The sequence below is a fragment of the Odocoileus virginianus genome, chromosome 30 (genome assembly GCF_023699985.2).
Source record: "Odocoileus virginianus isolate 20LAN1187 ecotype Illinois chromosome 30, Ovbor_1.2, whole genome shotgun sequence".
Taxonomy (NCBI): domain Eukaryota; kingdom Metazoa; phylum Chordata; class Mammalia; order Artiodactyla; family Cervidae; genus Odocoileus; species Odocoileus virginianus.
The window spans coordinates 38,813,504-38,838,878 of record NC_069703.1 but is presented as its reverse complement, the minus strand read 5'-3'; the positions used below and the strand labels follow the sequence as shown (position 1 = coordinate 38,838,878).

The following is a 25,375-nucleotide window of genomic DNA, read 5'->3' as shown; positions in this document are numbered from 1 at the left end:
AGGCTAGAAATAATAATCACGCATAAGCCCACTACTTAGTGATAATAATTGTGTGTGTCTCTAGATACTTAAATGCCATTCCTGTTTCAGAGGGCTTCCCTGGTGGCTCAGATGGTAGAGTCCACCTGTAATGCAGGATCCCTGCATTGATCCCTGGGTTGGGAAGATCCCCTGGAGGAGGGTCTGGCAACCCACTGCAGTATTCTTGCCTGGAGAATCTCCATGGACAGAGGAATCTGGTGGTCTATAGTCCATGGGGTTGCAAAGAGTTGGATGAGACTAAGTGACTAAGCACACAGCACAGCATCTGTTTCAGAAACTCTGCTTCTGGTTCTCAGATAATATTGTTTTTTTATTATCTCCTGGGTGGGCATCCAGTGGAAGGTCTTGCTGAGTTTGTGCAAAGGATCCATAGAGGCATTAGGGTGGCTGCAATTTAAAAAAAAAAAAAAAGGAAAACAACAAGCATTGGTGAGGATGTGGATAAATTGTAACCCTCCTACATTGCTAGTGGGATTGTAAAATGGTTCAGCCACTGCGAAAAACAGCTTGTCAGTTGCTCAAAAGGTTAAGTATAGAATTACCATCTGACTCAGCAATTTCATTTCTAGGTACATACCCCCTGCCCCAGTAGAAAACTGGTACTCTCACCTTCATAGCAGCACCATTTTACAATAGCCAAAAGATAGAAACAACCCAAATGTCCATCAACTGACAAATGAATAAACAAATTGTGGTATACACATATGATGGAGTACTATTCAGCCATAAAAAGTGATGAAGTAATGATGTGTGCTGTGTTTCGAAGGAACCAGGAAAACATTATGCTAAGTGAAGGAAGCCAGACGCAAAAGGTCACATGTTGTATGACTGCATTTACATGAACCATCCAGCATAAATAAGTCCATAGAGACATTGGCAAGTATGGGAAGAAACTGCTTATTAGGTACTAAGTGTTCTTTTAGGGCGATGCAACTGTTTTGAAACTAGACAGAGATGGTGATTACACAATACTGGGAATATACTGAAGACCACTGAATTGTTCACTTTAAAATGGTTAATTGTATGGCATCTGTGCATGCGTACTAAATCACTTCAGTCTCCGACTCTTTGAGACCGTATGGGCTGTAGCCTCAGTCGTGTTCTACCCTTTGCAACTGTAGCCCGCCAGGTTCCTCTGTCCATGGGATTCTCCAGGCAAGAATGCTGGAGTGGGTTGCCAGACCTTCCTCCAGAGGATCTTCCCAACCCAGGGATTGAACCCCTGTCTCATTATGTCTCCTGCATTGCTGGTGGGTTCTTTACCACTATCGCCACCTGGGGAACCCCAATTAAAAAGTTTATTTAAAGGTATCTGGTTGGGCTGCGACCCCTTTAAGAGACGCAAAGAAGGGGCCGGGGCTAGAGAGGCGGGCCTGTGAGAATCACGTGAGGTAGCGCCTGCGCAGAAGAGTCACGTGGTCGCTGGGCCGGGGAAATGGCGGCTCCAGGAGAGAGCGGGGCTTCGGGTGGAGGAGGCAGCACGGAGGAAGCATTTATGACCTTCTACAGTGAGGTAAACACGGAGTGAGGAATGGCGGCACCGGGGCGACCCCGCCCGGGGCTATCCTCCCAGTGGGAGAAGGCAGTGATCCTCCTGGCCTGGACCGTTGGGCGGCCCCTCCTGTCTGGCCTTTGGGGCGGTGGGGGACTCGGGGTGTGTGTGCGTCTCCTCCAGATACTGCAGGGGGAATCCCCTGGAAAACTGAAAAGGGGCGGGGGTCTGACGTCTGCGGGGAGGCGGCGATCTTGGCCAACGAAGTGCTTGGGCGCGTGCAGAGTTCCCCAAGTTGGCGTAGTCCGGTGCTGTCTGCGGCTGGGAGATTGGGTCTACCTGGGGGCGAGTTAAACGGCTTGGTCCCCGTTTGTATTCAAAACGGAAGCACTCTCCAGTCTTAGTCCTCTGTAGTGAGTTTTAGTAGTTATTTCTGCCATTGGAGAATGCTAGGCATTGTGCATCATGCCATGTAGGCACTGTCTCCATTTTACAGATGAGGTTTAGGGAGGTGAAATAATTTGTTCAGGGTCTTAGAGCAGATAATAGTTTGGTATCATGTTAGGACGGGAGTAAGTTTGGTTTGAGCCTCATTTACTGTCGCGTCTCCATCGGGTACTGCGTAGTAGTTACTAGGTGAATATGTGTTGAGTAAATGAATGAATGAGTGGATGAACGAATAAATGAAAGGAAAGGATGACTCTTGGAGTCATAGGACCTCGGATTGGATTTTTGCATGGTTGTTAACGTGACTGTGACTGAATTCTTTCAAGCCATTGATTTTGCCAATCAATTTTCACGTTTGTAGAACGAAGTTTATTATTAAAACAGTTTTAATGAGGGTTAAAAGAAAGTTTCATAAAATATAAAGAAGAAGCTACTTTGTAAAAAGTTAAAAACAAGGCTGAATGTGAACTTGTTTAGCTTGGCGGGGATTTGAGGAATGGAGTTGCTCTCCACCTGGCTGTGATGTGTTCAGAGTTAAGTGCCGTTTTACATTCACCTTTTATCTCTGGTATTTGTAGCAGTGATTGCTACATAGCTCGGCTTCCCTAGTGGCTCAGACGGTAAAGAGTCTTACTGCAGTGCGGGAGACCCGGGTTCCATCCCTGAGTCGGGAAGATCCCCTGGAGAAGGAACTGGCAACCCACTTCAGTAGTCTTGCCCGGAAAATCCCATGGATTGAGGAGCCTGGCAGGCTACAGTCCATGAAGTCGAAAAGAATCGGACACGACTGAGCGACTTCAGTTTTGTTACATAGTAGTTTCTCCGAAGTAATACACTTTAAAACAACTGTAGTACGTCCATTTATAGTCTACTTTCAAAATGCCTAATTCACTTTGAAGTGTTAATTTGCTGATACCAGTGTTTTCTGGTGGCTCAGATGGTAAAGAATCTGTCCAGAATCTGCTGGTTATACAGAAGACGGGGGTTTGAACCCTGGGTGGGGAAGGTCCCCTGGAGAAGAGAATGGCTTCTCTGCAATATTCTTGCCTGAAGAATTCCATGGACAGAGGAGCCTGGCAGGCTACAGTCCATGGGATCGTAAAGAGTCAGACACTGAGCAACTAACAATAATGAGTACTGAACAATTATAGGGGAACTTGTCTTAATTTCCTAGTTTTTTTTTTTTTAAGCAATCCTGGTTTGTTTAAATTTTAATGTCAATTTCATTTGTGAGCTGTATTCACAGATGACTTATTTTGTGTGTGTGTGTGTGATGGAATATTTTCTCCTGGGGACAATGACTTATGACTGTTTTTCTGTAGTTTGCTCTCTTCTTAGCTACCCAGTGATTATGAACAGAAGGGTTTTCATGAAATGAGTTATATGCTCATGGGCTGTGGGTTTCATATTAGGTACTGTACAAACATCATGGGTGTCTGATTTTCCCTTTTGTGGCCCCGTTGAAATGAGCCGTATCTCTTATGAAACTCCAGCAGTGCTAGAGCTTACCCTGCAGACACCTTTTTTAAATTTTAGATCTATACATTCACTGGCATGGTTTGTTTAATGAGAGAAAATGCTGTTTAATCATCATTCAACTAATGTTTATTGAGCACCTGATACACACTAGGTCCTGTATTGTTTAGCTCCTGGAGAAATGGTAGTTGACAGCAGAAAGGAGAATCCCGTCTTCATAGGGCTTTCATCTGATAGAGAAGGCTAAATAATGAACAGATGTACAATATAGTGTTAGGTAGTGGTAAGTGCTATGAGGAAAAATGAGACTGGGAAAAAGAGAGTATGGTGGAAGGTGGGGAGTGGTGTGCTATTTTACAAAAGTTAAGAGGGAAGATGCTGAGAAAGATTAGCTATTTTACCAGAGTTAAGAGGCAAGATGCTGAGAAGGATTAGCTTTTCCTGTTATTGAAATCCTTTCCAACTCTGTTTTGGCCATAGAAATGAAGATAGTATATATAATATGCCAGAGGTTCATTCCAACTAAAATTTCAGTTCTGACGACAGCATCAAGGAGGTTTTTCTGGGACTAGCCTGGTGCTTTTTCTCCTTAGTGTTGTGTTCAGGACAGGGAATTTTTTAGTTAGAGTTAGGAAGGTAGAGTTATTTGCTCCCTCCCACATATTTTTTAGGTGTATTTTTTTAGTGTCTATTTCAGTGTAATTGTATTTTTCCTTTCTTAAAAAGTTGTGAATTAAGTTCAAACATTCACAAGTACGTCTTCCATCGTTAGAGTAGAAACTCTTCGAAGGTAATAGCTGTGACATATTTATTTTTGAATCTTCTTGTTCCCTGTTCTGGAGTCAGACTGTTGGGGTTAAAAATTCTGGTTTATAACGTGAGTGATTGGGCAAAAATCTGAGTGGTTACAAAAAAGTTGAGTGGTTACAAGTCAGTTGACCAAAGTCTCAGGTTTGTTATCTGAAAAATGGGGGTAATGGTGGTACCTACCATAAGGGATTGTTGAGAGGAATAAACACCTGTAAAGTTTTTGTAATTTTACATTATAGTAAAAGTCAGTAATTGGTAGCTGTTGTAATTAATCCTAAAGTGTTTAGCAAAGTACCTTGAACATGTAGACACGCAAATAAATGTTTGCTGACCATGTCAGTGAGTTACTTGTTGAAATGACAATTTACAGTTCATTACTGAGCTTTACTAATGAGGTTTTTATTCCCTTTATTTTAGGTGAAACAAATAGAGAAGAGAGATTCAGTTCTAACGTCCAAAAATCAGATTGAAAGATTGACTCGTCCTGGTTCTTCCTACTTCAATTTGAACCCGTTTGAGGTGAGCTGTCTGATATTCATGTGGCCTGGAATAAGGAATTTTACCTAGCTGTGGGCAGACTTACTTCAAACACACACCTAATTGGTGCTGTGCATAGTTGGAATTGACCTTGGGTGGCTTTATTGTGAGCAGAGCTTGCTGTCATCTTTTAGTAACCCGGATATATGTAGATTTATTTTCAGGTGTGATGGAATAGCTAGCATTGGTAAATTTAGGATCTTTGATTTAATTTATTTGTTAAAACTTTCCTGTTTCACCACAATAAAATAACTCAACAAGCAAAAAATGATCATATGATTATAGACAGGCATGTACACTTTTGAATTTCCTTAGTTTTATTTTTTTTAGTATATGTGCTGCCGAAGCGAGCACTAATTTCCTTAGTTTTATAACTTCAAATATTTCTTGATAAAAGTAAATCATGTTTCTTATAAAAATTAGAAATATACAAACAGCAAGAATAGTCATGTATTATTCCATCTAAGAAAACATCTGTTTATTTAAAAAAATTTTTTTTTAACTTGAAGTGTAGATTTTTTTAAAAGTATTATTTATTTATTTGGTTGCACTGGGTCTTCATTGCTGTGAGGGGGCTTTCTCTAGTCTTGGTGAGTGGGGACTATTCTTCATTGAGGTGTGCAGACTTCTTGTCATAGTGGCTTCTCGTGGGATTCAGTTTATGCAATGTTGACAAGAATAGCACAGAAGTGACACTGCATTCTCTCTGTCACCTGTAAAGTGGAACATGATTTTGATTTAGCCTATTATTAATGACGTTAAGTTGATCTCTTAAAGAAGTGCCTGCTAGGTTTGCTTATGAAATTAACTTTTTTCTCCTTTCTAGGAACACTTTGAGAATGTGTGAATATACTGTCCTTGTTGAGATATCAGTTTTTTCACTTGTCAGTGTAGACTTGGGGTTTCCTATTTTATTCAGTGGGCTATGATTCAATATTATTTATTCTGTTGTTCAGATATCCCAGATTTGACCAGCAGGTTACTTTAATGCCAGTGCTTATCTTTTTTTTTTTTTAATCATTCTTTGATTCGTAGGCACTCTTGTACTTCTCTGAATCCAGCCTTGAATTAACCATTTCTCTGAGGATCTCTTTTTAATGAAGAATGATATTTAGAAGTCAAGATTTGAGTGCTGGGCATACCCATTGCCATAGTCATTACTCCCAGGGCCTGTTGGTAGATAGAGCTAAGGCGTGTGTGTGTCTGTGTGTACACACATATACATGTATTACATAAAAGTTCAACCCAACACCACAGGGTTTATTCTAGGACGTTTTTCTTCCAATGTTCATAGTTCCCTTCTCTGATAGCAGTCTGGCTCCTGTTATCTTTATTTTTTGAAGTACTGGTATTTTATTTATTCATTTGGCTACCTTGGGTCTTAGTTGTGGCACACAGGATCTTCACTGCATTGTATGGAATGTTTGGTTGCATTGCATGGACTCTCTAGCTGCGCCCCACAAGCTCAGTAGTTATGGCGCGCAGGCTTAGTCGCTCCTTGGCCTGTGGGAACTTAGTTCCCTGATCAGGGATCAAACCCTTCTTCCTGCACCGCAAGGCAAATTCTTAACCAGGGCCCTCCTACTGTCTCTAATATGTACACGTGTACTTAATTGACCCCCCTGCAGGAGTCTGGCCTCCCATCCCTCCCCTCCCTCCTTCACTCTCAGCCCCACCCCAGGTTGCCTCCCTGTGCAGAAGCCCTTCTCTCCACCTCTGAGCTCTCCCCTGCCGGGTCCCCTTCACTGTGGGTGTGCGTCTCCTGGCTCTGCCTCCCGCGCCTGCCCCCCACCTGCCGGGAGCTGTCTTTATCCTTCCTGGGTCCCGCATCCTTCCTGCCCTGTTCTGGCTTTGACACCCCGTGTTAGGCTGCCTTCCTCTGGGGACACCCTCGTCACCTTTCTTGGGTTCTGACTCCACCTCCAGGTCACCCTCCTCACTGCTCATGTTCCAGCTCTCCGTGCCAGTGATACCTGGGCTCCTAGTCCCAGTTGGGCTGCTCTGTAACATTGATGCCCTCCTCCGAGGGCACCCCCCTCAATGTCCCTCGGCTTGCACCCCCCATGCTAGGCTTGGGCTTCACAGAGACGTCCTTGATGGGCTCCTGCACTCTGCCCATCCATGTTGGCAGTCTCACCCTGCTTGGGTTCTGCCACCGTGGGGCAGGCTGCCTGTCCATAGAGATGCCCTCTTCAACCCCCGTTGGCACTTCCTGTCGAGCTCCCCTTCTGTGGATGCTCTTCTCACCCAGTTTGGGTTCCAGCACCACGTGACTGGCTGACACTTCTCCTGGGGTTCCTGTCTTCTTTGCCCCAGATAGACTCTGACGCTCTGTTTGGGCCATCTTGACTCCCTTACCTGAAGTAGATGTCTACTTTGCCTGGTCCCACTTAGCATATTTGAAAGAGAAGAAGAAAATGAAAAAGCTGAAACTTAATCATAACTAATCATTAATTAAGGATAACTTAACTGATCATTAATCATTTAGTTATGATTTTGGGGAGGACAGAGGGGAAGATGATATATTTGAAAGGTGATAAAAGAATTTGACGGTATATCCATTCTGTTGTACTTTTAAATTGAGGTAGTATATACAGTGAACGGGGATCACTTGATTGTATAGCTTACCCCTTTATTCGTTAAGATAATTGGTGTTTTCTATGGAGATCTGATTGATGAGGAGTAACACTGTTGGGACCAGGGTGAATGCTAGGATTTTGCTGTCCTGCCAGTTAATGTGGTTCTGGAAGTGGAACTGACTGCTCCATAGCGCCTGTCCTGGCTGTAGGAAGTGTGTGTGAATGTGTAAAGAATACGGTAAGGTTGATACACTTGAGGAGGTGCAAGGTGATGTTTAAGTTTGTAGGACTCCATGACTGTCCATTAGAACTTTTGTCTTTTCTCTTTTTTGACAAATACGCTGGCCGCTTTATAGTATGGGTGTCCTTGTGGTCTTCTTTTTAAATTGAAGTATAGTTGATATACAGTGTTGTGCTAGTTTCAGGTGTATAGCAAGGTGATTCAGTCATGTATATATATGTGTGTGTGTATGTGTGTATATATGTAAATATATATTCTTTTTCAGATTCTTTTCCATTATAGCTTATTACAAGGTATTGAATATAGTTCCCTGTGCTGTATAGTAGTGGGTCCTTGTTATCTGTTTTATATGTAGTAGTGTGTATCTGTTAATCCCAAATTCCTAATTCATCCACCCTCCACCCCCATTGTCTTCTTGTAAAGTTGATTTTTGGCCCTAAGTCAGGATTAGGTATGCCTAGAAATTTAGGAAATCTTTCTGTTGAGGAAAAAACAAAATCTTCCGTGTAGGAAAAAAATCTCCAATTTAGGGAAATACTTCTGTTTCTTCATGCAACAACTCTTGAGACATCTAAATGAATCAGACTTTTCTCCAGAAGCAAGCAGACTGGTCTTTTCCTAGTAAGAGGTGATGTCATCATAGCTGTCCTATTGGCTGTAAATTGAAATGTGAGTAGTCGTCCTATGTACCATTTTACTGAACATCAGGTAGAAGAGGGACGCCGAGGGGTCTTATTACAGGAATTCTAATCCATGGGGCATTCCCTACCTCCACCCCACCATCAGTGCAGCTCCCTATTTGGACATATTTCTAACCATCAGCTATTATGCGAGCATCTTTCTCTTATGCATTCTAAGAATGTTTCCTCCCCCACTTCCTTTCATAAGCTTAGATGAATCTGTGCTCCTGCTCAGTCCTGCCTTCTTCATGTTCCTTTCTTCTATTTAACTTTAAAGCCCCAGAAGGCAGCACCACAGACTTTTGTTTTCTGTTTATCTTGTTTGGCACTTTGGAAAGAAAAATATTTGTCTCACAGGACTCTGGAACTTGCACATTATTCACAGGTCAGAGAGTTCAGATAGCATCTAAGACTGGATTTCTCTTTCAAGCAGAAGATCCAAAAGGTGACAGTTGCACTTTATTTGAGTTCAGGAACTTATATTGATATAAATGCCACAGTCAAGCATTTTCATTTCTGTGTGATGATTTATTCACTCTCTGAGGTCCAAGACTGTGGATTTTTCTTTGCAGCATCCCCAAAGCTTGAGACATAGTAGGAGCTCAGAAAAAATCTGGTCTGAACAGGCCTGTGTGCTTCCTTAGAGTCATAGTGATTGACATAGTATTTATCATTTTGGTAAGAATTACTTGTGACTTGTCTGTTCCTTCCCTTGTGGACCTTAAATTCCAAGAGAACAGTAGTGAGCACAGTATCTAGCAATCCCAGTTGCTCATAAATTTATATCAAATGTGTAAACTGGCTTCAAAGAGGTTTGGGCTGGTATAGGCCTGTTGTCTTTACTGTGTTTCATGGCTACATATGGCACCTCCAATGCTTAAAGACAGGAAAGGAGTTGGATTAGCTGGATTAGTTGGATTAGGAGTTGGATTGAAGGTACTCAGTGAATATATGTTGCAGTGATCAGTGTATATATGATCTGAGTCTTGGAAAAATAACTTTTGGCGTGTGTGTGCTGGTATGTGTATATTTATACATTTTTGTTTAGTCGCTAAATCATGTCCACCTCTTTTGTGACCCCATGGATTGTAGCCCACCAGGCTCCTTTGTCCATGGGATTTCCCAGGCAGGAATACTGGAGCAGGTTGCCATTTCCTTCTCCAGGAATCTTCTCGACCCAGGGATGGAACCTGTGTCTCCTGCATTGGCAGGTGGATTCTTTACCTCTGAGTGACTGGGAAGCCCTATATTTATACATACCCTCTTCATTTTTGCCATATCATCTGAAAGTAAGCTGTAGACATTGATGCTTCATGCCTAAGTATCTTAGCCTGCCTCTTCTCCAAACAAGAACACGTTTCCACATAATCACACTATTACCACACCTAGGAAAGACCACATTACTGCAATTCAATAAACATCATCGGGCATAGAGTCCACACTCAAATAACTCTAATTGTCCTAAAAAAAACCCTCAGTTATAACTATTCTAGTTTTGTTTTTTTTTTTTTTTTACTATTTTAGTTTTTAACCTGGGAACCAGTCAAGGTTTATGAAATACATTTGGCATGATTGGTTCTAGACTGTAGCTTTATTGAGGCTTTTTTCTTTTTGTGAAATGGCGGGATGATTTCCATCCTTTCACATTCATCTGAACACCTTTTTGGGTATGCTGGACTTCTATTTGTTTGCTCCAATGCATTCCTTTTTTTCAGAACCAGGAAAGGTAGGGTTCTCTAAATATTTGTGTGTGTGCAGTTATCTCCCTTTGTCTGTAAATCTTATTTAGGTGCATTTTTCCTTTTGAGTGACTCCCCCCGCCCCCAATTCCTTTCTCCCTTGGGGTGGTATTGTGGGGCCACACACTCATTCTTGAAAAGTCTTTGTTTTAAAGATTTTCCTTTTCCCTCATCCCCAGTTGTATGCCTGACATTTGAGAATGGGCATGCTCTTGTAGTAACCTTCAGAAGTCTCTTGAATGTAGGGGTGATTCAGCTTCCTTGCCTACCAATAACTCTGCTCCTGAAGGTGGGCTGTTTGAATGTTTGGACAGCTTGCTATAAATCTTGACATTACTTGTTGTCAAGTTTTTCTGAGACCTTGTAAGCATCTGATTAAGTTTGGCAGATTATTTTTCAGTTTTAACTTCTTTGGTATGTATTTTTCATTTCAAGATTTTTTTTTTCTCTTTATCCCCTTTAATGACTGATTATCAGTTCTATTAACCTCAAACACACTTATTTCTGACCTCTGTCATCTTTTCTAACCAGGCATCTTAAGCTGTATTATGATTCAGATCACCTGGGGATCTTGTTGAAATCTTGATTCTGATTCAGTCACACTGATGTGGGGCCTACTTTTCTGAATTTCCAACAGACCTTCTCACCCTCTGCCCTTTAGCTCTTCCTTACGCCTTGAATACTAAGTAAATAAATAGATGCTATGTTGAATCTATGGAGTAAACTGAAATCATCCAGTTTAATTGTATTTCTTAAAATGAACCCTTCTTTAAAAAACTGTTTATGGTAGTTTAAAAAATGTTTTCCTTTATTCATCTTTGCATTTCTAAGTGTATAGTAACATGTTCAGCAGGTAGTAGCTACTGTGTAAATGTTTGAATGAATCTATGTTGTGGTGGTGGGATCAGAATCCTTGATGAGGAATGTCAACACCAGGATACCCAGGATTGGAGAAGAATGATAAAATTTGTTTTTAAACCGTATTGTACAAAAAAATAACAGATTTTCCTGCCATTTCACTGTACCCTAGTTCTGCTGAGCTGGAATCAGAGTTTGCTAGAGTAAGCCCCAGGCATTGCTCTCAGGTTTCCACTCTGGGCTGAGAACCATTGAGTAAATTTGTGTAAATTTTAACATGGAGCCAAGTTGAATTTCTGAATTGAGGTGAAAATCAGGATATATTTAAAGTGATGAAAGGCAAGAACTTCCAACCAAGAATATGCTACCTGGCAAGACTCTTGTTTAGATTTGACAGAGAAATCAAAAGCTTTCCAAACACTCAAAAGTTAAGAGAATTCAGCACCACCAAACCAGCTTTACAACAAATGCTAGAGGAACTTCTCTAGGCAGGAAACACAAGAGAAGGAAAAGACCTACACAGAATAAACCCCAAATGACTCAGAAAATGGTAATATCATCATACATATTGATAATTGCCTTAAATGTAAATGGATTAAATGCACCAACCACAAGACAGACTGCCTGGATAGATGAAAACACGTGCATGTACATGTATCTCCACTTACCATATCACTCTACTTAAACCTCCAAATTGTATGTAATAATTTTATAAATGTTTCCATTATGACTTGCAGTTGTAATTATCTTTTATTTAGTTGATTGTGAAAACTGAGAAACATCTTTTACTGTTGTTAAAAAAATTCAGATAGTCTTATGGGGGGGGTACTTTATTTTAAGATCAACAGTTTTCCCTCATTTAAAAAAACAAACAGGTAGCCAGCCTAATTATTTCCTTATTGAGTTGCTATACTTTCTCCACATTTGCAAAGATAAGGAGAGGGTGGGTGCTTTTCTTAATGAAAAGGAGTGAATGAAGGAGGAAGCCAACATTTTTCTCATGGTCTGGAAGCATGTACTGGTTATAGGGTGATTTATTATTTTTCTGATGGAGTGAAAGTAACCACTGAATTAATTAAGAACCCTGAAACACTATAGCTGTTACTCTGTTACTGGTTTACTCATTTCTGTTTCTTGAACATTTTTTAGAACTGTTCTAGAATGCTGACAACTGTTAGATGCCAATTATAATTATTGGGCATCTCTTAAATCTATAAATTCTTTTAATCTCTTTTACAGTTTTGATTTTGATTCTTCCAGGTTCTTCAGATAGATCCTGAAGTGACAGATGAAGAAATAAAAAAGAGGTTTCGGCAGGTATGGTACTGTGTTCCTGTAATAGGTGGAGTTTGAGCCTTTTGAAAATGTGTTGAGCACGTGATTTTCTTAGGACTTAACTGTTACAACTTTTGGGCAAAAATTTAACCTTTTTTTTTTTTCTTAAATTTTGTAATTCTTAAAAAAGATTACAGTGACTTAATATTAAATAATTGAATGACCATAGCTTACCTATGAATAAGATGAATTTTACATCCAAATAGAATCTCTCCAGCCCCTTAATTAAGAAGGGGAAGTACAAGGTAGAGTAGAAAGCTTTCACGGAGTCATATTGTACAGTACTTACCAAATCCCCTGGCTCCTAGGAGAGTACATGTTAAATGATTCACAGCAGTGATTTACTTCTAAGATCCCATTCCTCAATAATTATATTTTTTGTGAACCTGTATGAATACTCAAAAGATATCTGCTTTAATATAAAGAGTGCTTTCAGAAAGTTCTCTCAGAAAGGAGATCCAGGACCTCTGATTATTGCTCATTCTAATATTTAATAACTCAGGCTATAGAGTTTATAGTAGCCTTTTAAAACACCCTTCCAGTCTGCGGCTTCTCTGGTGGATCAGATGGAAAAGAATCTGCCTGCAATGCAGGAGACCTGGGTTCGATCCCTGCTGGAGACCTGAGTTCAGTCCCTGGGTTGGAAAGACCCCCTGGAGAAGGGAATGGCTACCAACTCCAGTATTCTTGCCTGGAGAATCCCATGGACAGAAGAGCTGGGCGGGCTACAGTCCATAGGGTCACAAAGAGTCAAACACAACTGAGCTACCAACACTTTGACTTTCAGTCCAGTTTTGACAGCTGAGTAACCCCCAGCCTTTTCCTTTATGAGCTGAATAATCATACTCCCTCTAATGTCTTTGTAAATTAAATTTTCTGTATATTTCATGCCTTTAAAATTTCTTTTTTCTTCAGCTTATATTTTTTATGTACTTTATTAAAAAAGTGGTTTTTTTGGCCACACTGTGAAGGATGCAGGATCTTAGTTCCCCCACCAAGGATCACACTTGCACCCCCTGCAGTAGAAGCACAGAGTCTTTACCACTGGACCACCAGGGAGTTCCCTGATTGCTTTTTCAATACAGTCATTGCCGTGCCATTGCTGACTCATAATCGTCTTCAGATCTATTATTAAGCCAAGGTATTTTTAATCTTTGCCTACCCAGTCATTTCCCATGATATAACTTGATAGTCTTTTTGGTTCCTGAGTTCTACTCTGCACTTATGTTCAGCGTTTGCCTCTTTTTCTACAATTTCTAGTTTTCTAATGTAGTACATTAGCAGTTTTTCCCAGTTAAATAAGCATTTATTCAAATTCATAGTAAAAACTTTTAGACTATTTGTATAACAATACAAAGAACTCAGTAAGATTTTTTATTTAGTCGTTAATAGGCCCTAGTAGTTAAGAGTCTGTGCTGAGGCTGTATGACCTGAGTTTCAGTCTTGGCTGTACCTCTTATAAGCACTGTGAGCTCTGGCAAGTTTCTTTCAACTTTTCTGTGCCCTGTTACCTCATTTGTAAAATTCTTGTAACAATGGTGACTACCCTGGGATTGTTACAAGGATTTGAATGAGGTTACACACATAAAGCAGTTAGAATAGGTCTTCTTTATGTGCTGTTGTTTATGTGTATTGGTATGCTAAGTCCTTTACTTGCATTATCTCATTTCATCTTTACGACAAGCCAGTGATCTAAAGGTATACAGTGTTGTCCCACTTAGAGGAGGAAACTGAGGCAGAGATTAAGTGGACTGCCGAAGGTCTCACAGCCAGTTGGTGACTGCAGTTGGAGTTGGAAGCCAGGACTCTGGCTCCAGTAGTGCTGGGCTTAGCGTTAGATGCCCACTGGCTTTCATCCCAACACAGTCCCTGTGTTCACGCCGTTTCTGTCTTTCATTGACAGGTCAGTGGTTCTTAACCCTGGCTGTCTAAAAGGGTCCCCGGTGGAGGGTTTTGTTTTTAATTTTTTAGTCATAAGAAGTTTTAATTATATTTTAAAAAGAATAAAGCAACGAGAGCCCATATATTCACCATCTGTATGCAATGGTGTCCTTCGGTAGCTGTGTATTTTTGGCTGAATTGTAAATTACAGACACCATGATACTTAACACCTAAATACTGAAGCAGTTATCCCACCAAAGTGAAAGAGGACATTTTCTTTTTTCTTTTTTAATTGGAGTATAACTGCTTTACAGTGTTGTGTTTCTGCTATACAACAATGTGAATCAGCCATAAGTATACATATATCCCTTCCCCAAAAGGACATTTTCTTGCATAACTGCCTGTCACACCCAACAAATCAACACCAATTCCTTTCTATAATATCATCTGATACCCAGTCTGTTGCTGTGCTGTGCTCAGTCATGCCTGACTCTTTGCCACCCCATAGACTGTAGCCTGCCAGGCTGCCCTGTCCATTTAATTTTCCAGGCAAGAATACTGGAGTGGGTTGCCATTTCCTACTCCAGGAGATCTTCCCGACCCAGGGAAGGAATCCACATCTTTTGCGTCTGCTGCATTGGCAGGCGGATTCTTTATCATTGAGCCACCTGGGAAGTCTGTGTGATACACAGTCTAGTAGAGATTTAGAAGAGATTTTAAAAGTACAGATGCCAGCGACTCATTCAGAAGGTCTCAGGTTGGAAAGTAGACCTCTGTATTCCTAAAAATCTTCACAAGATTCAAGCACAGCCGGAACTGAGAGCTACTGCTTCATATTAGAAATTCTTTCAGGAAAGAGATGATCTCAGACCTGTTTAATACTCTTTAGTGCTCCATACAAGAACCATAAAAGGAACTTAGTACTTTTCATTTTTCCCTTCCCTCACCCAAATTATCAGAGCATCTTCATGATGCCAGGCTGATATTTGTTCTCAACTAGCTGTTTTCCACCTGTGTGCATTTACCTGTTGATATTTGAATTTTATTAAGGACTAATACAATACCTCTGGGCATTTAATGACATCAATTTTTTTAAAAATTGCTTCTGGCTAACAGTTTTTGCCCTAGTATCTTAGAGCTTTTGGTTGTAGAGAGGTGCAGTGAAGGTAAAGAGTTACTAATTGTTCCTCTTACTGAAAAACTAACTTTTCTTTGATTATAGTTATCCATACTGGTGCATCCTGACAAAAATCAAGATGATGCTGACAGAGCACAAAAGGCTTTTGAAGGTATTTGTAAATTTACCTGCTTGTGAGTAACATTGTATCAATGCTAAGGACTAACTGTTCCTAGTCCTGGATCAAGAAAAGAATGTTGTAGTTTTGTCTTCTGGTCATGAAGAAGCTGTGGTTTTCAGAACAGTTGTCATTCAAAGCAGAATGTTGCTGTTTAGAAATAGACCTTAACTTTGCTTAGTTAAACCTTGTGTGTGCCAACAAAGACTATTACTGCGTAGGCTCATTTTTTTTTTCTTTGAACATAAAAAATAATTGGCAGAATTTGATCACTGAATTAAATCTAGATATGGTGTAATTAGCCTTGAGCGTATATTTAATTTTCTTCCAAGGCTCTCAAAGAAAGTCATTGCTGTGGTTGTATGTTTTTAAATTAGTGTAACAACAGTAAATAATTTAACAAAGTAGGGAATGCTTTTAGATGGCACAAGTCCATTTGCACTGCCTGAGTAGAGTTCAGACTTTGAGAGGGTGTTTGCAGAAACAGTTAATTTCAATGTTTTGCATTAGCTGTGGACAAAGCTTACAAGTTGCTACTGGATCAGGAACAAAAGAAGAGGGCCCTGGATGTAATTCAGGCAGGAAAAGAATACGTGGAGCACACCGTAAGTATTTATAGTGCTGCTGTGTTTACAGGAAGTATTAGCACGCCTTGGGCACCCTGTCGGAGGGTAAATGTTCACGCTGACATAGCAACGCCGGCCTGGCCTGACTGCTCCTGTGGTCTCCACTCCTTTGCGGTGGCGGTGGCCATGCGCAGTGTGTGCCTGAAGCTGGCATTCACTCCTGGCGCTGAGGGTGCGTGGCCAGGACGCTGCACCTGCCTCTTTCCCCAGCAGTCCCGGGTGTGGCAAGCTCTTCCTGTCCTCTCGGCGCTGTGCCGCGTTCTGAGAGTGAAACAGTAGAGCCGCCATGCTGCTTGGCCCTGGACTGTTATCCTTGTCTCTGTGAAAGGGCTGAAACAGGAGCTTGAGAACGTCTGGCAAGGCCATATGAGTACATTTTAAAAAAAAACAGGAGGAGGTACATGTCTGTTAATAGCAGGGTTGGGAAGGACTCAACTGAAATGAATTCAGTTATAGCTGGCTTTATTTTTTTGCAATAACCTAAATGTCCTGAGTGGTGGGAAGTGTTAAGAAACTATCTTAACTGTTTTCTAACTAGCTATCTTAAGAAAGGTCTCTGTTTTAATTTTTCACTTGCTGGGGCAAAACTCTTGAGGCTGTTTTATAAGGGCAATTTCTATTGGGAAGGAATATAGATGTGACCTTTTATTTGAAGAACTTTGGTATCTGTAACAACTCTATAACCAATCATAGTAATGAGGCCAGTTAAGATGAAGGAAATGAGTAAAAAGAATAGACAGACTGCCATAACTGTGTCTTGTTGGTCAGACGCTGGAATTCAAGGGCCAGATTCTGGTAGACACCCAGGAAAGGACCTGATGATTTGTCCACGAATTATTATAATAGTTACCCTTCCTCTGTATTTTGCCTGTAAAGGAGCCACCACTGTCAGGCTGTCTGACCACAGGGTGGCAGTAGGGCCTTTCTGAGCTTGGAAGGCACTTGACGTTTTGCTGGACTGAATGGTTATTTATTGGAGTAAATGCCATGCTTAGGTGAATGGGTATATTTTTTTTTCTGGGGGGGATCTCAGTGGTGGCCAAAATGATGTGAAAATTGTTGGTTTAAAGAGGTTTCCTAGAATGCAGGTGTAGAAATGCCAGAAAACAACCATATTTGATGCTACAAATTCTATAGCTTCTTTAAAACTTGACAGATCTACTTTCTTTGCTATAAACATATAACCACAAGCCCTGAAAGATAAATGCATAATCTGTTCAATGTAGCAAAGACTCTTTGGATCTGGCCTGGTATGTGAGTTGGGGACAGCTCCCCTGTTTGTCCCACGGTGTTGGATTTTAGATGAGGTGGAGAAAGGACCCCGGTTCCTCGTTTTCTTCTATTGCATTGCTGGTTTGGAGGGGAGGCAGGGGCTTATCTTTTTTCAGTGCAGACTTTTTGTTACAACTGTAGAAAAGTGCACGCATCATGTGTGTGCAGCTTAATGGATATTCTCAAAGTATAAGTGCTCATTTTTTGATGGAAAAAAAATTCTTTTTAGGTGAAAGAGCGAAAAAAGCAATTAAAGAAGGAAGGAAAGCCTACAAATGTGGAGGAGGATGACCCTGAGCTGGTAGGTTTGAAATGAGAAAAGCCACTTCATTTTATGTGAATGGTTCACAGCCGTTGGGTTAAAGAGAGGGAGGTTTGAAGATTGATGCGCACATGCTGGAAGCAGTTTACCTTAAAATATTAACGGGTACATTCATTCTGCTTTTTGAAAAATCCAACTCTTTGGGGGACAGAGGACTATGGCTTTTCCTTTGAGGATGTGTCTGCTTGTTGGAGCTCACACTTGACTTTATAAAACACTCAAAGCATCATCCATAGTTCCTGCTTTTAATTTCTCCTGAAGAACATTGCAAATTGAGGTACCCATGAAGCAGATCAAGAGCAGAATCCTAGATTGTTTTTTTCAGGTACCTCACCTGTATCTTGACTTCAACAGCAGTTATTTTTAGAGTCTTAGGTTTAACTCTTTCTAAAGCATTCCACTTGGTTTTAAAAGAACCAACTAGGGCTTCCCTGGTGGCTCAGTGGTAAAGAATCCGCCTGCCGGTGCAGGAGACATGGATTCAATCCCTGATCTGGGAAAATCCCACAGGCCTCAGAGTAACTGAGCATGAAGCCGCAATTACGGAGCCCATGCCCGGAGACTGTGCTCCGCAACAAGGGAAGCCACCACAATGAGAAGCCCGTGCACTGCTGCTTGAGAGTAGTCCCTGCTCACACAGCTAGGGAAAAGCCCATGCAGCAAGGAAGACCCAGCAAATAAACGCGCCAGCAGATATTTGTTTTTGTAACCACACTCATCAATTTCTGTGATGTTTTAAATCACCTAAGTACAGTGCAGCTGCAGCTGGGATAGTCAGTTTGGGAGCAACCAGAGTGACTCTGGGTACACAGCTGTCTACCAGCTGCAGGTCCCCATTGTGCTTCAGGAAATCATATGCTTCCAGGGAGATGGCAAGCATCAGTCAATCCTGTGGGTTCTTCAGTGGGAATTGGTTAAGAAAGAGATTCTACTTATATATTTGTGTCTCATTGCGTCACTAGCCTGAAAATTTCAGTTAGGTCAAGTAACTTGATCCACATGCTTATCGTAAAAGATTCACAGAGGAGCAACTGTCTTGCTAGGGCTGCTTCCTATCAGCTTCTTCAATCAGCAGTTGGTCCCTTCTTCTGTGTGGTAACACTGCTTCTTGAGAACTGCTGCTGCTGCTGCTAAGTCGCTTCAGTCGTGTCCGACTCTGTGCGACCCCGTGGACGGCAGCCCACCAGGCTCCCCCGTCCCTGGAATTCTCCAGGCAAGAACACTGGAGTGGGTTGCCATTTCCTTCTCCAATGCAGGAAAGTGAAAAGTGAAAGTGAAGTCCCTGAGTCGTGTCCGACTCGTAGTGACCCCATGGACTGCAGCCCACCAGGCTCCTCGGTCCATGGGATTTTCCAGGCAAGGGTACTGGAGTGGGGTGCCATCTGTTAGGCCATCTTTTCCGCTGGATTTTGGGTTTACTCCATTTCAGTATTGTATTTTTTTCTCCTCAGCTTTCTCCTACTTTCCCTTCTCTTTATCCTTTTTAGTCTTTTCTGAATACTCTTATAAATATTCCTTGGTCCTTCTCTGTTGTTAAGAACCGTACCAGTTTTTTAGTTATTCCCCGCCCCCCCCCCGCCCCGATCATAAAGGAACACATGCTACTGATAGAAAATTCAGAAAAAGCAGAGAAATATAAAAAAATTAAAATCACCAGAAACAGTTCATTTAAAAATATTGAAATATTCATATGGATTCCATTGCCTCTTTAATTGTCCTTATTAGGGACTGGAGTTTGTCAGCATTGCTTTCCTTGAGCAGTGCCTGGCAGGTAACAGTGTTCAGAAGTGATAGTAATTTGAGGATTCCTTTATTTCCCTTTTTCTCCATATATCATCCTTTGCTCTAGTGTCTCTGATTTTAGAATATAAACCCTATGAAATCTGCATGATGGGTTATTTTTTTATATTTCTTTGTATATTGAAAATATACAAAGTGTTTATATTGTGTTATAAATATAACACTGTGTTATCTGTTGCTGTTAACGTGTGAGTCAGGATACCCAGTTTCAGTGGGTCCAGCTGAGCCCCCGAACGATGGTGGTGCCCTTTCTCCCCCGTGCAGCCGTCTTTGGGAGCATGGCCGCTGCACTGTGTGGATTCCAGGGCTCGGGGGCCTCCAGTAGCTCTGCCGCCAACTGTGTCTCCTTCATTCTTGCAGTCCAGGAGATGCTGTTACCCCTCGCAGCAGGGTAGGAGGAGAGGGCAGGAAGGGAGAATGTGCTCCCTCCAAGCACATTCCGGAAAGTAGCTGCATCACTTTTCCTTACAACTCATTCGCTGAAACTTAAGTTACATGGCCACACCTAGCTACAGAGAAGCTTGGGAAATGCAGGCATTTGTGCTGGGTGGCCATGTGCCTTGAGATAAGGGATTGTCACAAGAAGGGGGAAGAGATAATGGGGTGAGGATGGGGACAACTAGTAGCTCTGCCTCAGCTGAGAGACTTCCGGGACCAGTCTGCTTGATGGCATCTGCGTATCTCTAGTTGTACCTCAAGTGGTGCCTCACTCAGACTAGTTATAAAATATGTGAACAAAGAAAAATTGGATGTTATTTTTGCCAGTTGGAAAGGGCCCTCTGAAATTTCAACGGTTGTGATAAGCATCAAGTTGCTTTTGTTTTCCTCGTTGGTGCTTTTTTACCCGCACAAGCCTCCTCTGTATCATCCCCATGTGGAAGAGTTCATAGATGGATGTGTTATCTCCCAGGAGAGAGCCAGCATCAGTTTTTCCTTGTTGGTCTAATTTGCTTTTGTCCTGGATGCCATCAAAAAATATTTAATTCAAATTGCTGATAAAATATTTACTTTTCTTTGTTCTTTTTTTTTTATAGTTCAAACAAGCAGTGTACAAACAGACAATGAAACTCTTTGCTGAGCTGGAAATTAAAAGGAAAGAGAGAGAAGCCAAAGAGATGCATGAAAGGTATATATTGGTATATTCGTTTAAGCCATATCTAAATAGCTAGATTAACCAAGATGGTCTTTGAGGATTTTTCTGATGAAGCAGTTACTCTGCAGTGCATCATTTAAATACTTGAAATAGCAAAAGTTTTGAATCACTGGGGTAAGGCATTCTGTCTCACTTCTGGGAAATATTGAATAGACTTGTCCTTAGGGCGTTTATAATCAAGAGTGCTGTGTGTTTTCTTCCTGATTTCTTGGCGTGAAGTAGGCAGTCACTGAGGCCAGAGCCGTTTGTGTGAATAGTGGCTGCAATTTTGGTGAGTATTTAGTGCTGTACAATGTGATCTCTTAGAATGTACTTATTGTCCTAAAGTGTGATTTGTCTTCCTCATTGGAAATCTTGAGTCTGGGGCTTCCCTGATGTTCAGTGGTTAGAACTCCTTGCTTTTCACTGCTGAGGGTCTGGTTCAATCCCTGGTCAGGGAACTAAGATCTCAGAAGCCAAGCAGTGTGACCAAAAAAAAATAAAAATAAAAATCTTGAGGTTAATTTAGTTTACATATTTTGTATTGTTGATTGGTGTTCAGCAATAACTAGGTTTTGTTAGTTGGGATTGTGTGAAATGGCTTGTTTGGGGATAGGGTTTGCGCAGAAATCCTCCTGAACGAGAACTTTTGCTGTTGTGATGGTCACTGTCACGGAAGTAAGGTGGCCTGGGTTCTCAACATGGCTTTGTCAGGGTCTGAGCCCAGAACCTCCGATTAGTGTTGGCTGGGCTTTGATGACCTGATCTATCTCTGTATCGGCAGTGTCTATATTTTGCCCCACAGCCCTGCCTACGGTCTCATCTGCATGTTTTAGAATGAGACATTCATGAAGTGCTCTGAGCCCTTTCCAGGAGAACCCTAGGGAATTGACTTACTTTGTACACTGGCTTCTGTGGGGAAGATTCCTAACTTGTATGGTTAACACAGTCTCCAAGTACCATCTAAATCCTGTGGTTTGGTTTTCCTCCTAGGAAGCGACAACGGGAGGAAGAGATTGAAGCTCAAGAAAAAGCCAAACGAGAAAGGGAGTGGCAGAAAAATTTTGAGGTGAGTTTCCAAGGTGATGGGGGACTCTTATTCCAGAGGGAGAAAGCTTCCCAGCTGAGAAACTTGATTGCTGGGCAGTCCCAGGACTGCCTGGGGCAGACTGTTGGGGAGATGGTGCGTGTGGGGAAGAGTAGGGCCTTTGGGGACTGAGTTCTGGCTCAGCCGCCTCTCTGCTGCGGAGCTTGTTGGCAGGGATGTGACAGGCGCAGCTTCCAAATGGGCTCAAGACAGTGGTTCACACATTTAATTTAGGGATAAACGTGGAGCAGTGCCCCACTTAGAGGTCTGTGAGTAGAACCTGAGGTTCTTGTAACCCCCAGTGTCCTGCCTGCAGAGAGACTTCGGGCTTTATTCCTCTTTGACATCCTGGTTCATCCGTCAGAGGCTCAGCCCGGTTTCCTGAATTGAGCCACATTTGGTCTTACCTTCTGTTAACATTTAGGATTCAGGATAGGGATAGGCTAACCAGAGATGATGGCTTTGTTTCTGTCCCACCACATGTGTGCAGAGAGAGAAAATGAGAAGGCCCCTCTGTAAGGGGGAAGGATTCCTGTGGTCCTCCCAGCACAGCCGGCCAGGCATTATGCTGGTTTCACACCTCCATCCAAATTTTAAGGGGCAGAAGGAAGGTGTGGGGGAAAAAGTGACTATAATGCTGGCCAAATAGATGGCTTTGAGAAAAGGATGCAGCCTCTGAGCCCTGGTGGTCCTTGTTTGTTAAGTGATAGTGGCATGACACACTGCAGCTTTTTATGAGGGTTAGAAATGTTGCTCAGTCACTAAGTCGTGTCTGACTCTGCAGCTCCATGGACTGCGGCACAGCAGGCTTTCCTGTCCTTCACTGTTTCCCAGAGTTTGCTCAGGTTCATGTCCATTGAGTCGGTGATGCTATCTAATCATCTTATCCTCTGTCATCCCGTCTTTTCCTGCCCCCAACCTTTCCTAGCATCGATATTTTCCAGTGAGTCAGCTTTTCGCATCAGATAGCCAAAGTATTGGAGCTTCGGCTTCAGCATCAGTCCTTCCAGTGAATGTTCAGGGTAGATTTCCTTTAACATTGACTGGTTTGATCTCCTTGCAGTCCAAGGGACTCTCAAGAGTCTTCTCCACAAGAGTGATTCTCTTCAGCACAATTCAGAAGCGTCAGTTCTTCAGTGCTCAGCTTTTTTTTTTTATGGTCCAACTCTCACATCCATACATGAGGATTAGAAATAGCATGCACTATTATTAGAAACAACACTAAATATTTAGGCCAGAGGTCCCCAACAAAGGATAGCCTCATTGTCATGAGTTTTACTTATCTCATCCTCCTTTTCAGCTTGTGGCTCATCCTGCCTTCTAGGGGGTGGTGTGACTCTTTCTTGGGTCCATAGAAGTGGGGGGAAGCCTCTGCTTTGTTATACTGTAATAATTCCAGAGGGCCAGGCCAGATCGGCATACAAGGGGGATGGCAGAGCAGGTGTAGCCCTTCCTTTCCCCAATTCCTCACCTCAGACCCCTTTTGTGTTTAGGAAAGTCGAGATGGTCGCGTGGACAGCTGGCGAAACTTCCAAGCCAATACGAAAGGAAAGAAAGAGAAGAAAAACCGGACCTTCCTGAGACCACCAAAAGTAAAAATGGAGCAGCGTGAGTGACCGCCAAGGGTCACGGCCCAGAACCTTCCCCGACTGTCTCCCTCCTGCTTTGAAGGACTCATTCTTTCCTCCCATTTTCACCCCAACATAGAGTAGTATTTGCTTTTTAGTCCATTTTGTTTTCAATACAATTTAATACCGATCAGAGTAATTCTTTTGTACATTGAAATGAGGGGCTCGGTTTAAAAAGAACCCCCCCCAACCCTCACCCCCAGACCAGCTGGGACTGGAAGGCACTGCCTTCTCTTCCCACAGCCTGTAACTCCATGTTTTGTACTTCACCGAGTGTGATGGTTAGAAACGTCGTGTGTAGTTTGTGGAAATCATCAGTTAAACACACTGCTGACTCTGGTGTTGCCGTGACTTCAGAGACAAGCCTGGGCCACCTTAGGAAGCCCCTTCGCTTCGGTTGCTTGCTTCTGGGTGTGGCGTCCTTCGAAGCCCCAGATCAGATGGGAAGGCCGCCGACACCCAGAGCGGTCACTGGACGTCCCGATGTCCCTGGAGTTAGGCATGTGCTTTCCCATCTGACTGGCCAACCTGCGTGGCATGAGGCTCCAAGCTACCCGACCTGTTCACTTTCCAAAGAGCTAGCCGTGCTCCATCCCGTACTGTGGTGTCCTCGCCTGTCTGCATTTGTTAGTGGTAATATTCTGTATGTGTAATAAATTTTTATACCCTAACCACTCATGTGCTGGTGCTCAGGTGTTATTCCACGGGTGGGTCTCTTGTTGGGCTCGGCCCAGCTGCAGAGTGCTTTGGATTTGGACAGACCTGGCTTCTGACCACTTACGTGCTGAACCTTAGTTTTCTTCACCTGCAAATGGGAATATAGTTCATTGGCACCTTTTAGGGAGGATTAGCTACAGCTTATTGGAGAAGGCAGTGGCACCCCACTCCAGTACTCTTGCCTGGAAAATCCCATGGGCAGAGGAGCCTGGTAGGCTACAGTCCATGAGGTCGCTAAGAGTCGGACACGACTGAGCGACTTCACTTTCACTTTTCACTTTCATGCACTGGAGAAGGAAATGGCAACCCACTCCAGTGTTCTTGCCTGGAGAATCCCAGGGACGGGGGAGCCTGGTGGGCTCCCATCTATGGGGTCGCACAGAGTTGGACACGACTGAAGCGACTTAGCAGCAATAGCAGCTACAGCTTATATAAAGTAGCTACCATAGTGCTCAGCGGGTGTTGCCCATGTCATTTCTGTGTGAAATGAAAATGCTGATTCTTTTGAGGATTAAATGAAATAGTGTATGGATGCATCCTGTCTATGCTATATATACTCTGGTGTCCTGCTGGCTATGAGAGACAGGACTAGCCCTCGGGAGGGACATAGGAGAAAGAAAGGTAACACCTAAAACGTGAAGATTGAAACTGGGTGACTTGAAGCTAGGCTTTGACAATGTTTTGCAGTAAAGAGTTTCAGTAATCACCAAGGTACAATGAATGTCTTGTAGTGTCAAGAGATCCTATAACTTCTGACTTGCGTTTCTATGGGAAGGGACAAGCTTGGGTGTCTTACTGTCCTTCTAAGTGCAGCTGAGTCCAAACTGCAGGTGATGAGACCACCAGGGTGGCTGGGTGGGGTTTTAACTAAAACCCGACTGAGGTAGAGGAAACTTTAGTCACCCTGCAGAGTGACACGTCCGAGGTGATGCTGACTTACCTGCGCTGGGAACATCTGTATTGTCTCCTAGCTTGAAGAGCGCCCCCACCTCACTCCAGGGTGGGTGTGTACTTGCCCACCCCTTCCCTGGAGGTTATGTGCTGGTCACAGTTCAGCTGGCTTTCGTAAGCTCATGAGGGCCAGGCCCTGTCTTTGCTCCCAAGGAGGTTGTGCCAGCGATCAGCTCCAGGTATGCTTGTGAACCCAACAAATATGCTGGGTTAGGAATAAAACGTGACGCCATGGGTCCTTGCCACTGACCTCATCTTCCTGGAGCGTATGGATGGTGAACCAGCATGAAAGGTTCAGTGCATCCACTGCTCCGAGGAGGGGACCTTTGATCCTGTTCTAAGTAGTTGGGCGTGCTTCCTGGAGGAAGTGACCTTTTTGAGCTTGGACACAAATGGGGCCTATCTTCTCACAGAAGTCTGGCGGCAGG

At 42.6% G+C, this 25,375-nt stretch overlaps 1 protein-coding gene across 1 annotated transcript; it reads left to right on the top strand.

The window, feature by feature from the left end:
- The first annotated feature begins 1,431 nt into the window (after positions 1-1,431).
- Positions 1,432-23,957, top strand: DNAJC8 (DnaJ heat shock protein family (Hsp40) member C8). The gene is made up of 9 exons (XM_020909099.2): positions 1,432-1,555; positions 4,685-4,786; positions 12,162-12,218; positions 15,340-15,406; positions 15,923-16,017; positions 17,540-17,611; positions 20,467-20,558; positions 21,558-21,633; positions 23,145-23,957. Exons 1-9 carry the CDS (start codon positions 1,478-1,480, stop codon positions 23,265-23,267), a joined length of 762 nt encoding a protein of 253 aa, XP_020764758.1. The 5' UTR covers positions 1,432-1,477; the 3' UTR covers positions 23,268-23,957.
- The last annotated feature ends 1,418 nt before the right edge of the window (positions 23,958-25,375 follow it).